The 17341-nt window shown below is 38.5% G+C and overlaps 1 protein-coding gene across 1 annotated transcript in view; it reads right to left on the bottom strand.

Moving 5' to 3' along the window:
- scara5 (scavenger receptor class A, member 5 (putative)) overlaps positions 1-17341 on the bottom strand; it is a 99423-nt gene that overhangs the window by 80419 nt on the left and 1663 nt on the right. Inside the window, exons 2-3 of the mRNA XM_042391120.1 lie at positions 12048-12170; positions 3737-3865 (exon numbers count right to left, since the gene is read on the bottom strand). Coding sequence (XP_042247054.1) covers positions 3737-3865; positions 12048-12159 — 241 coding nt within the window. The 5' untranslated portion in view covers positions 12160-12170. The remainder of the gene's footprint in view (positions 1-3736; positions 3866-12047; positions 12171-17341) is intronic.

The following is a 17341-nucleotide window of genomic DNA, read 5'->3' on the forward strand; positions in this document are numbered from 1 at the left end:
GTGTGTGCGTGTGATGAAGGGGCCTCCCATGGAGTTACGCAGAGGCCACTTAGCTTTTGGATGGGCAGCATTTAATTTAAGAGGCCAGCTGAAAAGCTTGGTTTGATTGCTTTTCTTAAACAATCTCATCTAAAAGTGCTAAATAACTAAATACCTCTGTGACGACGAGAAAGCTGTTCCAAACTCTTAACTACATCTCTGTGCCTGGGAATACACACACAGCCACTTCCATTTAATGGCATCAGCCGTGTGGTTACGGCATAAGTTGGTGGCTCGATTAGAGGAGGTCTTGAAATGAAATCAGGATTAGTGAAAGCCGTTGATTCCTCCAGGATCCTTCTGGTCTGCAGCCAGACAGCTCTTAAACCTGTTTCTGGACCTGTCACTTCTCTTTCTAACTTTATCTTCCCTAATTTCTCTGTCTCTGTCCTTCCAACTTCTCCCTCCCTCTCCTTCTCTCTCCGTCTCTATTGAACTCTTTTTTGTCTTTCTCTCTAATAACACAGAGTTGACATTTACAAGAAGGCCACAGCAGGGTTCACAGAAGGTAATGACCATAAAGTCTAAAACACCTCCCAAAGCTTTCTCATACATACACACACACCAATGATCTGGCCTTGAGGCTACTGCGGCATCATGCCAGGGTTTTTCCAAATCAACCAGGAGGAGGAATGGCAGTGGTGTAAGCTCTGAAGACGTTGGAATTTATTACGGCACTGTGTCACACAGAGTGATATGAAATAACAACAGCTAATGCTAATTTCCATTACTCACACATCCCGATTTCCACATTAGTTTCGCTGATTTTGTTCACTGACAAGTGATGTTTGACAGAAATATTATTTGTGTGGCAATATCTAGCTCTCTGACTGCGCTGAAAGTTTGAGAAGTTGGTTTGGGATTGGGAGTTTGTTACTTTTCAACAGCTAGGAGGAATGTTGTGGTGGGTAAGTGAATGACTACTCTCCCTCTTCTATTACATAATGTGCCAGTGATTGGTCCAAAGCACTGGATTTCAATAGGTCAGAACTAAAATATGGAACTTTTCCTCCACCGTCATTCTTTGTCGACCGTGAAACAGCATCTAACTTGAGCATAAAGTCGTCATTCAAAAAAAGAAAAATAACCTCAACAAGTTAGTTTTCAGGTTGAAGTTAGAATGCGAATACATTTTTTATTCATTTAATTATTAAAATCCATCTAAAATACAGATGGGAGAAGCTCTGAGTTGATCAAAATGTTAATGTTTATCTAGGTTGTCTTCAATAAGTACCTTGAGTTCACAGCAATTACATTTTTAGAGCAGTTGAGTGGAGATATAGCGCTTCTCAGACTTGTTTTTCCCTGGGTTTTGCCTCTTAGGCAGGCTTGCTGCCCTGTCTTATTGTTGTTGGGGTTGTATGCTGCCTGTGAGGAGGACTGCAGACACTACTTGGTGCTGAAAAAAGTCCCTCCACCTCTGTATTTTCAGGTAAAAATAATAATTTATTCTTTTTTTATTCACAGATAATTCTCCTAAAAATCATTCAAAGCTAATGCAGTAAAAGAGTAAAGTAGTCTGTAGAACTTTACCAGTTAAAAATGATTTTTCGCTACTCTGATTCTCAATTGGTTCTGAAATGATCCAGAGGCAAGATGCAAAACACCCACAGACTGCTTACGTCTGTACGATTAAACAAAATTATCTGCTTTGATCTCCTGGGAAATCAGTTGCAATGCCAACTCGTGAATCAGGCTAAAGGTGGTGCAGGTTTTTCATCACCCTGAGAAGCCCTCATGTAAAACAGTCCGTATAGTGGAATCCTACTTCTGCAGATTGAAACCTGGCACTTGCACATTTGTGGATAAGAGGAGTATGGGAACCATGCAGCACAAAGGAGCCAGCATGTCTTTTATGTAGCTGAGTAAAAGGTCACGCTTGTCACGCTTCCAAAATGCTGTGACATATGTAACTTTCACGTGTGGGAATCACAGAGGTCAAACGCGCTTCGAAAACTGATTTCACGACTCAGATTAGAAAAATCTCCAAGGACAGAGAGAAGTTACATTAAGCAGATACAGAGACTGGCACTACTTTTGGCATTGGAACAACAAACTTCTCAACAGATATAGCTGTTAAATTTCTATTTTTATCAAGTGAAGAAAGTCAATATAGTCATCACTTTACATTACTGGAGTTTAGCTCATGCTTCAAATTATTGTTTATTCATTATGTCCCTCTCTCTCTCTCTCCCTGTGTGTGTGTGTGTGTGTGTGTGTGTGTGTGTATTCTCAATGCTAAACCAGAACAGACAGAGGGGAGTAAGGTTTCAGACCACATCCCAGACTGTTACCTAAGACTAACGAAGTGGGTTTTTATGGTGCATATGTGCATATGTGTGTGCGTCCTTCATTACAATTTAACCTTGAGGGATGGCTGATGTAATCTGCGTAACAGTGCTCTGGAAACAATAGATGGATAATAAACTCTCTTTCTTAATGAGTATAGTATAGTATACTGCATTTCTTTCTTCCTTCCTCTCCATCTTTCACTCCCTTCCTTTCACTTTCTCTCTGACTTATAAGCCTGACAAATTGAACGTTGTGTTGAAAATCACCAGTAAATCACAGCCTAATGCGCACATGCTGTATAAACTAACCTGTCTCCTGTGTGTGAAATAAAGAGTATTCACCCCTAACACTCACATCTCAGATACACTAAAGTACAAGCTAATCAAATGTACTTGTCTGCAGTCAAAACAATGGGACAATATATTATAAGAGCCTTAGCTGAGAGCGACTTAAATCAAATTGTATAAGGGAACTTTGAAAACTGTTGGGCAGCACGTCACCCTTCACTGCTGCACATCAAACCAGAGATTTCTCCACAAGTTCAAAATTTCCAGTGCTTGTCCGCATACCGTATGGGCACTTTGTATACATGCTATACAATGGTCTGGTAATTTTACAGATTTATAGCAGATATATGCTGATATTTCATATTGTGCCATTCTTATTTGTGGTACTTCAGATCTAATAATTTATTTTATTACATATCTCATACCTCATATCACTTTTATTAAGTATATTTTCCATATATTTATCTTTGTCTCTTAATTCTGTATTGCTATTATTTCATACACCTACACAGTACACTGTAATTCATAATTATTCAGAATTTTAATAAACTGCAAGCATTTGACAGAAAGAAATATGCAGAGAAGGATCATCATCGACAAATACAGCATGAAGATGAAAAATGTCATAAGAGAACATGCTAACAAGAACTTTAAGTATCAGCTTTGGAAACTATTTTGAACCCATTTAATAAAGATACTTAGCAGCTATAAACAAAATGAACCTTTCTCAACTTTAAGTTTTGAGTATATTTTTAGTTTTAGTGGGACATAATATAAACAACAGTTCACTGCCAAAATGTTTGCAGTGCTCCTGAAACCATATAAAACTTAGTTCTTGTATTTTCAGTACTCACTGACCACCAAAATTTCCAATGGGGGGAAAAAAAGTGCTTTATGCTCATCAAAGACATACAGTGGTATATAAGGATAAACCGTCTCCTTACTCGATTCAAATAAGGAGTTTTTTCTTATTTGAATGGAGGGTCAGAGGACAGAGGATGTTGTATTGCTGTACAGATTGTAAAGGCCCTTAAGGCAAATTTGTGATTTGAGATATTGGGCTATACACATAAAATTGACTTGACTTGACATACAGTACACATTGATATACAACCTACCTGCCAGGCAGAGTCCGAAGATGGTGAGAAGAACCAGGATGTAGAGGGAGACTATGGCGTACTTGATAGCTGAGAGGGAATTAAGATGGCTGCAGCACTGATCCTGCTTCCTGCGACGCTTTCCAGAACCTGACCAAAGGAGAAAAAAGAAATTAGGACCAGAAAGAGAGGAAAAAGTCCAAACAGAGGTGCAAATATTTTTCAGTTTCAATATTCCAGGATTTTTTAATGAATAATGCAGCAATACAGGAATGTGGCTTTTAGACAAAAATCAATAATCAGTTTTGTTTGGTCGTTTGCCTTTCTACAAAACAAAACCATCCCTCTAAAAGCATGTGAATGGCGGCTAAGACAGTATTTGTGAGACGAGTATTATGTTTCAAGAGGGTGTTCACATTTATTAGGGAGTTTGAAAACAACAAACTCTATTCTAAACTATTTTCCAATTATTTGCTTAGCCTTGATTCAAAAATGTGAGCAGTACCTAGAAGCAAGTTTCCATGGCTTTTATAGCAGAACCTGACATGTACTGGAACAGTGGTGTACTCAATGAATATATGGGTAAGATTATACATCAATCATGTTTGCTGATTTAAAATGGCTGTACTTCCATTATGATTAGGGCTGCAACTAACAATAATCTTCATTATCAATTAATCTGTCAATTACTGTCTTGACCAATCATTTGGCCTGTCAGAAAATAGTGAAAAATGTCCACCACAGCTTCCTAAAACCCAATGTGACATCTTCATATGTCTTGTTTTGTCTAACCAACAGTCTAAAACACAATACTACTCAGTTTACTTTCACATAAAACAAAGAAAAGCAGCAAATCCTCACAAATAAGAAGCTGGAACCAGGGAATGTTTGGTGTATTTTCTTGAAAACTAATTGGTGAATTGAGTAATTGTTGCAGCTGTGATTATGAGATTATGAGAAATTACTATATGTATTTGGCAAATGTAGAGATCTTAAATTGTTGGCTTGTTAAATAAGGAATGGTTTACGCATTATTGTCAAATGACATACAGTAGGCTACATCATGACGCACACACACAGGTACAGACGCATTCATCTAACAGAATTCAGACAAGGAAAGAACTCACTGAGGAGCTATTACTGTAATTCATGTCACCACTTAACACTCCTTTCAGGGTCAAACAGATGTTGGAGAATTAGTCTTGATAAAACTGTCACACCACTGTTTATGTATGATGGAGGTGTTTTCCCCCCTGTGTCAGTGCGATAGCTCGGCAGGAGACAGGGATTAGGCTGTTGATGTTGAGGGAACATTCCCTCCAGGTCAAGAGGATGAAGAGATTTTCTGAGGTTGCACTTAAGTCACATCGTTCATCACTCATTCGAATAAAAATGTGCTGCTACTTTCAAAATGTTTTCAGACATCAGCACACGAATGTGTTGTTTTCAATGAATTATCCTCAACATTATGAAAGAGATTAATGTCTGTTTTACTACGCTGAGTGACAGACGAGAAAGAGATCCTTTCCTATCCAACCAAACATTACTCCATACCTTGAAATTAGGAGCCAACAAGAGCTACCACAAGGATAGTTTATGCGTTGTTTATTTAAGTAAAACTGAACACCCTTTAGTCACTATTGCTACGCAAGTACGGTGGCAGATTTTAAAATCTTTCAGACAGCCGTAGATAACAGCAGCTTTCTCATTTTTAGCTGTTGATTTTGGTAGCTGATATGGCAACTGTGACTGGCTGATTTATCCGCTGTAGCTATCAAGCTTGAGATTATTTCCCTAATTTTGTTAAGTTTCCATCTGACTCATTTGAAAATGAGAAGCTTGCAAAAGGGTCTATGAATATGATGGTTACCTACCTGATATACTAGCTCAACACTGTAATGATTGAAAAAAGACTGAAGCTCAAGTTTAGTGAACAGGCAAAATGTCAGAATCTTCACCATCGAAGACCTAGAAGACTAGCAGCATTACTGTTGTATAGCAGGTTTTGTTAGGTTAGCTCTAGTTCTAACGTAACATAGTTTGGATGCTTACAATGTAGAAAAACATACTTGGACAAGCAATACGAAAATTAGATTTATGCTGTATTCTTAGTACCTTTGAAGAATATGATCACTTTTAAAAGAGAAAAGAACCAATAACTTTGGCAAATGTATCTCGGGTAAACCTCCTTAAATTATATCCAGTAATAACAGCATGACAAAGCCACTACCGTGCTATTTAGCGTTTGGGACCACATGAATGTTTCTCAGTTTGTGCTTGTCATGTATTGGCATTACATTGGATCACAGAGCTAAGCTTCCATTTCTCTTAAAGATAATTACTTGGTGATGTTTTAAAAAAACAGAGGGTCATATAAAAACACTTACTGATGTATTATTTCCAGAATCAAGAATCTTCGAAGACACATTAATATTCAGTCTCCTGCACAATAAAAAGATTTTTAACCCTTTTCAAGTTGTGAAGCTGTTTCCTAATCCAAACAAAGTTGGCAGCTACTGGTTAACTAAATATGAAAGTTACAACTTGGTAAAAGGGTTAAAAAAGTTGTGCAACAGACAGAATTTTTTTTCATCCAGATGGTTAGAAGATTCTGAAGATTCTGGAAATACATTCAGAGCAGTGTGTTTTACGATCTTGTGGGTTTTTCAAACGTCACAAAATATTTATCTTTTAGAGAAATGGAATGGATGCAAACTGGGGCTAGACTGACACATGCAGAACGTAGCAAGTAGTGGCTTTCCTACTGTTTATTGAATTTAGGGAGTTTTAACTGATACATTTGCTAAACATTGTAAAAGTGAGCATATTCTTAAAAAATACTAAAAGAATACAGCATAAATTTCGCATTCATGTTGCTTGTGTAAGTACGTTTTTCTACATTATAGTAAGCATCTGAACTATGTTAAGTTAGAAAGAAAGAATATGAAGGCTAACTCATTTTGGATTGATAAAAATAAACAAAACAACCAAAAAGGCAGCACCTTCTAAACTCTTTGGATATTGAGTACAGTGCCCACCTTTTCTGAATGTTGACTTCAAAGATTGACCCACATCCTGTGCCTGGTTATGGTTGCTAAGCTACAGTGCGATTGAATTAAGGGAGGGGTTTAGTGAAAGATCAACTGTCAACTATTTAGGGAAAACAGAAATGTCATTAAAATCAGTGTGAATACCAGAGGTGTTGACACACTTTAGGTGTCAGCTGCCACTGAGGACTAACTGTTTGTGTTGAAAGTCAAACCAAAATTAAATATCTTCTTGGAAACACGCCAGCAAGATGTGAAGCATGAACAGACAGGGAAATCATTGTGGCTATGTGACAAGAACATTATGACACATACTACACCCGCTGGGATATTATGAGTTTATAATGAGATTCTACCTTCCTGTGAACAGTCATGAGGTTTGCTTGAGCCTGACTTTTAAATATAAACACTGATTCTCCTGTGCGGCCTCCTGACAGCATGGTTTCACTTGGACCATGACAATCTGTCACTGGACACTGGTGAATTGTTGCTGATGCACACACACACACACACACACATACACACAGACACACTCCCCCTGTATTGATGAAGAACATACACTGCTCCAGCGTAAGACAAACACAGCTGGCTCAGATGTGTGTATGTCACATAGTAGGAATGTATAGAAACAGAAATAGCACTCTGAGCTAGTCTGCCCCTCAAGTTATACTGATGCTGGACTTCAAAACACACTCTCAAGAACAGACAAAACAAATGCACATCATGCAAACACCTTCATAAAAAACAGACTGGGAAATAAAACCAGCAGTCTGGAGCTTAAGGCGGAAATTATCACCTACTTTGCTGTCTGACATTTCTTTCTCCAGCGTTAATGTAAGACATGCATGTGATGTTTTAAGGCCTTGAAGGTATAGTTGGACATTTTGAGCAATATGCTTTCTTTCAGAGAACTAGATGATAATACCTTTCTCATTTCTGTGTTGAGTTTGGAGCTAGAGCTGGGACTTGACTTGTTTAGCTTAGCATATGGAAACAGGGAAATAGCTAGCCTGGCTTTGTCCAAATTCAATTTAAGTAATACTTTACATCTTGCTTGTTTATAACAACACTTTGTGGTTTTGGACGGAGTTACTTCCTGTAACTTTTTATTAATAAACAAGAGTTTCTCCATCCAACCAGGAGCTCTGTGCAGTGTTGCCTAGCAATCTCATTTTCACACAAGACTCACAGTTCGTTAACACCTCATAAAACCACAAATTGTTGTGTTCACATTACAGTTCTTGTACAGTCTTGTACGAATGAGGCAAAAGGTGCTTATTACTGAGTTTAAGAGATGTTGGTTGGTGTATATTGTTGAACTTTGGAGAGAGGCAGGATAGCTGTTTCCAATCTTTATGCTAAGCTAGGCTAATCAACTCGTAGCATTAGCTCTGCACTTAATGCACAGACATGAGAGTGGTTTTTTGTAACTCTAAGCAGGAATGTCAAGAATTCCTTTGACTAATGCTTTTCATTATTGATTAATCTGTCAATTGTTTTTTTTTTTTTGATTGATCAATTATCATTAAGTGTATAAAAATGTGAAAAAGCTCCCAGAGCTCAAGGTAACAACTACATTTTTAGTTTAATCTGACTAAGACTGAAATAACAAATCAACACATTGTCATATGTGAGAAGCTGGAACCAGTGATTGTTTGGCATTTTTTCTTAATGAACAACTAAAATAGTTGCTGATTAATTTTCTGTTGACAGACTAATCAATTAATCCTATAAAATGTAAGAAAATATTTTTTATAAACACCATCACGCTTTCCCAGAGCCTAAAGTGAGGGCTTAAATTCCCTTTTCTGTCCAAAAACAGTCTCAAAAACCAAATTTATTCAATTTACAATAATATAAAGCAGAGAAAATCAGAAAATTCTCACATTTTAGGGGCTGGAATTATGAGAATTTTTGGCATTTTTTCACTATTAAACTTTGTTGGATGTTTGTTGAGGGTTTTGTTATATTGTAGTTTAAAATACATCTTTGTGTGTTGTGTATTGCTGCTTTTATAACTTTTTTTCACAGATAAAACACAACAAAATGCAGAGAAGGCAAGACTTTAAATGCACTGCACATTTTCAAAGATCTTCAATGGCAAGGTGAACACTTTCCAACGGACATCAGACCAGAGAGTTCCATACTTAGTCATCAAGTCACTGTTAACACATTTGGGAATCACATTATTGTGCTGCTGTGTGCTCCATCTGAGTCATGTCTGTCTGGTGATGGTATTGTCAACTTACTCTACTGTAAGACACAAAGAGACAGAGGATTTAACTGACAGATTAGCGCAGGATTAGCCAAAACTCAGAGGCTTATTTTATTAGTAAACTTGGAAGTGCAACAACTACCTTTTGACACATATCTGAGTCTGTTTATTTCAAGGTGAAGTAGGGTGAGTCATTTACTGGCACAGTCTGTATTTGGATGTTTTTGGTGAAATTAGTGACTATACATGGACACAGCATTGTATAGCGAGCACTACTTGTTTCCCAAACAAAACAACACAGACGCTTATCTATGTGTGTATATTCAAACATTATCATATGATTGTCATGGCAACTGTAATGTGCTGTTATAATTACTGTACACAAGTCAAACCATGGTAGAAATGGTATTGTTCACACCACATTTCCCATAAATCCTGATTTTTCTTTCACAATATAGAGCACCAAAGTGAAACCAGAACTTCCAGGTTGTGGTCCAGAAGTAAGAAAAGCTCATTCAAAACCCCATTGATATGTGTAACTATGCTAATAACTTAAAATTCAGCCTTGGAACAGAGCTTTTCTCAACAGTATGTTGTTTGGCTCGCTTTATATGTTTAGATAAGGATGGTAGTTTTTTTGAATAATGATTTAATATCTTTGTTTATTCAAGATTTATGTTTTTTTAGCAACCTTTACATCATTTCCCATAAGCCCTTGACGTCTACGGGCTGAATGTCACGGCTCAACAAAGACAAGTCGAGGGGCTGTGGCTAGCTCAGACATGTCTATAATAATGTTGCCACACTTGTAGTTTTTTCTGTGCTCACATAGACATCATTGTTTAGCTATGTTAAAGGGGACATATGCACATTTCCTGGTTTATATTTTTATTCTGGGGCTTGACTGGAATATCTTAACTTGGTTTACAGTTCAAAAAACTCCTTATATATCTCCCTCTCAGTTCAGCCTCTGTCTGAAACAGGCTGTTTTAGCTCCTGTCTCTTTACAGCCCCCCCTCCCGATCAGTCCACTCTGTTCTGATTGGTGAGTTCCCAGAAACTGCCTCTGACAGACTTCCAGCTGCTCCAGAGGCTATGTAAACAAACAGTAGTAGTTCTCATTCTTTACTCAAAATGTCAATTTCTCAAATACATCCGTCCATGTTCGAACTGAAATCTGATCCAAAGTATGGAGAGGACATTGTGAACAACCAATGAAACAACCTTAGTAACAAAAGGCTACAGAAAGGACCGCCGTTTGTGGGCATGAGCAAACTGATGTCATCACAAGGAGGAAGTAGAGGTAATGTTGAAAATGGAGCGTTCAGAGCAGACTGAAGCCATGGCTTTTGATGTGCAGAGAGCATTTTTACATATGTTCACCTCAAGTTTTGGAAATTTGACCATATTTAATTTAGACATCATAACAGTGTAAAAGTGCCCCAAAAACCCTATGAACACGCTTCATTTTTTCAGAAAGGCAGATGAAAGAAAGGCTGAGTGAGAGATTGAGTTACAGAGGCTAAGCTGGACGAGACGCCATGACTTTGGCTCTCCATTACTTGTTCTGTACCCATAATTCTAAGTGTGTTTTACCCATAATGCACACTGCCCTTGCAGTTGGGTGAATTAGAGTTGGATCACATTCCCACTCAAAATTAAACCTTGCCAGTGTCTCATAGAAACCTAATGCCTGCTTGCTCTCTTCTGCTGTACCCACATGAGCTAAACCCAGTCTGGGGCTGGGAATATCTTCTCTAATTGAACGAGGTGTGAAAATGTTCTAGGATTAGTGGACTTGGAAGAGAGCAGTCTTTCTGATACGTGAGGTCATTGTCCGTTTTCCATTAAAATGTCAACAAATTCTCCAGTTAATGTTCTCTAAGTCTTTCCCACCAAACTCGCAGAGCCCTGGGTCGAAACCTGAGAACACCACAGGGTCAACTGTGGATTCGTTCAGCTGCACCTGTACACACACACACACACACACACACACACACACACACACACACACACACACACACACACACACACGTGCACACACACACACACTCATATAAGCATACTTGCACAGATGTTGGTCTTGGACATTTCTGGCCTTCGTAGATGACCATAGAGAGGGAAGAGCAGATGCCAAACAGTGACAGCATTGCCTGCATGTGCGTTAGTGCACTTGAGTCTACACTGGTTTGTTTTAAGTGTGTGTGGGCGTTTCTGTTTACACACATAAATGCTTCTGTAGAAAGTCCCTTTCTGAAAATCATTTACAGCTTTCAAAAGATCTGAAACTAATTTGTATCAGACTTATGAACAATTTAAAAAAACAAAAATGATGAACAAAACTAGACAAAAACTGTCAAAAATATGGGTGAAATTTCAATCTTAAAAATACCATTTGCATCACAACCACTCAGCAGTTTGACCATTTGTTTTCTTTTGCTTACTTAGAGGTAGAGCTCCAACAATTAGTTGATTAGTCAATCGACAGAAAGCTAATTGCCAACTGCTTTGACGATTGATTCATTATTTTGAGTAATTTTTTAAAGAAACAATACTTCTGCTTCTGATAATAAACAGAATGTTTTTGGGTTGTGGATTGTTAGTCGGGAAAAGACAACACCTTGGGCTTTGGGAAACAGTAATCCGCATTTTTCACCATTTTATGATATTTTATAAACCAAAAGACTGATTGATTAATTGAGAAAATGATTAACTGATTAATTGATAAGGAAAATAATCTCGATCTTTGCAGCCCTACAACAGAAAGGGCAAGTTCATTAATGTTTTCACCTGATTTTCTTCCCAGTTTCTAGTACTGGAAGATATTCAGAACTGTCCTTGTTGCAAGAGAGCATAATTTACAGCGAATTACAGTGGTCAGCTTCTCTTGTAGCAACAAACATAACATTTTGGCTGCGTCTAGTTGAATGTGTTGAATATGTTGAATAATGTTTAAACCAATCTGCTCCTTTTTATAAATCTCTAAACCCAAAATCAACAAGCTTTACTTCAGCTCAGTGTTTTCAGCTTCCCCATATTCAGACCTTCCAGGTCTCAACTCTCCTCTTACCTTCATCACACAGGTTGAGTTTGGACAGGTTGCGTCCGTCATAAGCCTCTTCATACATGGATCCGTTCTCTCTCTCTTCATATGTACTCAGATACATGGCCTTGTTCTCCATCTCCTTCTGCTCTGAGGAGAAAAGACACAAACAGTATGATTCACAGGATCTGTTTCTCATTACATATGACACTGCCATCTCTCCATAACAAACCCAAATGATTTACAAGCTACATATGGGTTACAAAGGAAAGAAAAACCTAAATAGATGAATTAAGAGTTGCCCCACTATACAGGTGGGAGAAATTTCCCAACATGATTTGGGTCCACTTGCCCCCAAATCAAAACAAAGTCATTCTATCTTGATGGGAATGGTCTCCATGATGGCAATACATCCACCAACAGGGTATGAAGTTTCACTAAAAGGTTTGATGAGTATAAAAATGATATGAATAATATGTTATTACCTTCTCAGCCACCGTATCTAAGCTTAGTTGTACACTATGGGAAGATTTTTCCCAAAGTTAAAGTCAGTGTTTGTCCCCACAATCAACACCACAATGAAGTATGAGGGTCCTCACAGGTATAGAAGTTTCAGCACACGTGTTTGTTACCTTTGCTGCCCTCTAGTGCTGTTAATGAGGTGGACAAGCTGTCTCTGTTGCACTTTTCAAGCTCCAGTACAGGCATGCACGCAGGCACGCACGCACACATGCACGCACACACACACGCACGCACACATACATGCACACATACATGCACACATACACAAAGATGTAGGTCCAAGCTAAACAAACTGAAGGAAATCCTTGTGGTTTGAGGATTGTGGCCGTCTCTCTAGTGTTATTTGATTTGTTTCCTCTGCCAACAGAGCTGGACAGGGTTTGTGTTTTTGCCCCACTCCATGTGCCTGTTTGCCTTTTAGCCGGATATTTTAAAAAGCTATGAATGGATGTGCATAAAACATGGGTCAGTTGACGGGCAAGAAAAAACTGATTCACCTTTCCTACTAACTTCCCATGAGGAGTGTGTGGCAGCGGGCAAGGATTCTCATAAAAAGGTATATTGTTTTCAGATGTGTTCAGCAATCAGCAATTGCCATCAGAACACATTACAACAAAAAAACTCCATTATTAGTCCAGTCAAACAATATTGGGACACCGAGGAGCTCAGAACTGCCTTGCCAGTTCTTCCAAAATGTGCCATAGCCCTAATGGCTAGTGCTGACTACATGCACCACTTATCTGGGTTCTGGTGGCAGTAGGCCAACAAGAAGCCCAGGCGTCCATCTCATTCTCCAGTGCTCCCTGGGGGATGCCAAGCTATTCCCAGGCCAGATGAGATATAAAATCCCTCCAGTGTGTTTTGGGTCTGCCCAGTGGTTTCCTCCCAATTTGACATGCCTGGAAATTCTCCACAGGGAATCATCCAGGAGGCATCCTGATCAGCCATCCGAACCACCTCAACTGGTTCCTTTCAACACACAGGAACAACGGTTCTGCTCCAAGGTCTTTCTAAATGTCTAAAACTAGTCATTCTGTCCCCAAACATGAGCCTAGACATCCAGTTAAGGGAATTTATTTGAGTTACACCAGTGCAATGTCCAAATCACTGCACATGCCTCACAAATCTTCTCCCTATCTTCTTTTTCGAATAAGCATCCAAAACACTCGCAAGAATTTGACAACAATGTGAAAACAAATAATGTATAGGATTCATTTCCATTTCTAAAAGCGTAACTTTATTTGAATTCATCAACAATGGCAATACTGGGTACACAACCGCCATGTAATCATGTTTCAAGTGTTTTAGGAGCAATCATCAAAACAAAGAGAAAAAAAAAGATAATATCACAAGTGTGTTGTCAATACAGTGAATCCCAACAAGCATCTATGGATCAGGGAAGACAGATAAAAGTGTAACTTTAACCTGTATTGATTGAGCACAAAAAGCTTTGAACACAACTTTAACATACACTATTACCACCACACTATGTTGAATGGAAAACTGTTTCTTATTTACACATCAAGAATACACTGAACAACATTAGCATTCACTTAGAGTCGTGTCTGTTGCCACCTGATACATTCAAGACTAATATTCACTCTCATTTTAGCTCTATTTTGGTTTCCAATAACTCCTGAGGGAAATGTGTTACTATTAAGATGCTAAATGCTCCACTGTGTTCACCAGCTAATTGCTAAGCTTTCTGGCTGCCGTTTGGTGTTGGGCAGTCAGAATATAGTGGGTTTATTGTGGTTTTTTTGCTGAGAACAGCTGCCTGCTGTAGCTGGGAATGGGGTTGATGAGAGTGGTAAGAGTAAACCCCATCAGTGAAGTTGCGAACCAGAAAACCAAAACAACGAGCTGAAAGGCGCTACAATGCTTTGTAGAGCTGAGGACATAATTTCCCAAAAATGCAAAAGTTGGACTAGAGAAATATTTGTATCTTAAGCAGACACTCAAATATTTAACCACATGAATTCAGAAGGGTGAAGAATGAAGGGAGCTTTGACAGATATGGTTATGGGAGAGTTCCAACTTGTCCTCCTTCCAAAACCAGAGGCCATATGGGCACATAAATCTAATGAAAACATCTCCCGGGAGAGGGGAGTGTCTCAGAAGCCACTTATCATCACAAGAAGTAATTCAATCTTAAATAGGCTGTTGACATCCAGCAGGTGCAGCCATTGTTGAGTTACTATTTGCAAATCTGGAACAAAATCTACGATTTGACAACTCAGTTTTTAATTGGATTTCATATTTTTTTTGTTCAAGAATAACTGATGAAGAATGCCAATGAGTTGCTCACTTCTTTCTGGGTAGAACGAGTTAGTCAAGTCACATTAGCTTGCAGCCATACACCGACTATCTACTATGAGTTGAGCGTGTTTGCTCTTCTAGTTTGGGTAGGGTTTCCCACGCTACGTCAAATATGGCTGCCATATGAATAAAGTGAAAGGGACCACAGAATAAATAGAAAAAGGCTCATGACAGAATAGACATAGACGACTCGATAGAGGGATAAAATTAAATCTGCTGCAGACGGGAGACGATGGGTGTGAAACTCCCACAAGCTCCAGCGGCAGATCTGTGAGTATTTGACAAAGTCGTTAAAAAGTGCTCAGTCTGGACTTTCTCATTACAGAGGGGATAGAGGGGTCAGGTTGACATTTAGACTGAAGCTAGGCAGAAACCATTAAGGCTGCTAGGAGATTTCCCTAAACCCTCCATACCCCTGTGTGTGACTGTATCTACAGTGTGTGTTTGTGTGCGTGAGTGTGTGCATGAGGTGAGTTATCATCTAATTACACTGAGTTTTGTGTGGTGACACTCTTTTATCACACACTTAGTTGGTCTCTGTTGCTCAGTGCCAACCAAGGATGGTGGGAACACAAAGAGTCACCTCTGTCTGCTCTCATTATCTCTGCAACTGCAGACAAAATGAAAAATAGAAATTTAGAAGGAAAAAAAGTCAAGTAAGAAAACCACTAACTGTGTGATATGCATAGTATTGGTCAGATTTAAAGGGCAAGTTAAACCAAAACACAACAAAAACAGGTGAAGTTTCCATTTACAGAGTATGCTCTATCAGGAGTAGCAGGACTGACCATTAGAGTTGCAATAATTAGTTGATTAATCGATTAATAACGCTGAATTATTGTTTTGAGTCATTTTTTAAGAAAAAGTTTGAAATTCTCTGACTCTAACTTCTCAAATGTGAGTACTTTCTGCTTTATTTAGTCTTCTATGACAGTAAACTGAATATCTTTGGGTTGAGGACCAATTGTTTAATCAAAAAAATATTTGATAGTTTCAGCCCTACTGAACACAACTGAAAAAAGGCCCTGAAAACCACTTCCAAGTCCAAAACATTCACATCCAAACCACCAGGAATCACGAACATTAAAAAAAAAGTATTTTTCCTGATGAAACTAAAGCCTTTGATGCACAGTATCAGCTGTTCATCATGGCGTTGGACTCCCTTAGGCCTCTGCTATCATCAGGTCTAACGTGACTGGATCCTTACGGGAAGCGGATTTCTACTCTCCTCATCCCTCAAATGACTGGCGGCTTTCCTCTCAGAGCTCTGTCCAATCACATCAAATGATTCAAGATGCAGTGTGACAACTAGCCAAGAAGAAAAGCTGCACTTAAGACAAAGTATGACTTTACATCTTATTGACCATTTGAGACTCAAATATTGTCAGATGTTAAACTTAGTTTGTCCACATGTTTATCAGGGACCTCCAAAGTTGAGAAGATGAATGTTATGTCTTCATTTTGAGGACAATCCAGTTTGGAATAAGTGGAAAGGAAATTGTACAGCTTATGTACATGAGCACCTTCCAAATTGGGAATTTCACATAAAAGAAACAAGGTTTCTTTTAGTCATTACCAAACAATGTTTTTCGTCCATATTCATTATAGTGAGGACTTAATAATTCGACATGCTATGTCCCATGTTGTGAAATATGGTTCTTTGTTTTCTTTCTGGCAGTTAGATGAGAAGATCAATACCACTCCCATATCTATCCATTGAATATGAAGCTGGAGCAAGGAGACAGTTAGCTTGGCTTCAAGCGAGCTAATAGTTTCAAAACAATCCCCTGTGTATTTTCCCCATAGACCGCCATTGTGAAAGAGACAGAGTGGAGAAACACTACTGTGCATATTCAGTGGGCTGAGAAATGTGGAAGCAAACTCGGAGACTAGAAAACTTTTTTTGGTTGTATGCCAGGCAAGCAATTTTCATTAACTGGTGAATAGTCCAGTATCCAGTTCCTTTAATACACCCATGGGCTAGAGTTTCCACCTGCTTACAGTCTTTATGCTAAGCTAGGTTAATTGCCAATAGAGTGGTATATATCTTCTCAGCTAACTCTTGGAAACAAAGCAATAAGCATATTTCCCAAAAGGTCAAACTAAATGTCTACTTGATTGTTTTAAGAAACTAAAATAGCTGTGGTAGATCTTGTTTTTGGCATATAGGAACTTGGCGCAAACAAACAAAAAACCGTTGAACTTAAGTTCAATTAGCAAATATGTCCATAAAGAGAGGCCACTAATTAGGCTAGAGGTAGCCAATGTCTTATGTGCATTAGATGGGTACAGTGCACTGGAAATAGTAAATTAATCCAAATCTGATGTTGCATCCAGTTTTATCATCATTGTGGGGAACATATATAAACCACCAGAAATGTACTTTTAAGCTTTATCTGAAATATAAAAAATACTTTGGTGGCAGTGGATTTAGCTTCAGATCTCCTCTTAGCTGGTGATTCGTTGATCTACACTTGTCA

The sequence above is a fragment of the Thunnus maccoyii genome, chromosome 17 (genome assembly GCF_910596095.1).
Source record: "Thunnus maccoyii chromosome 17, fThuMac1.1, whole genome shotgun sequence".
Classification (NCBI taxonomy): domain Eukaryota; kingdom Metazoa; phylum Chordata; class Actinopteri; order Scombriformes; family Scombridae; genus Thunnus; species Thunnus maccoyii.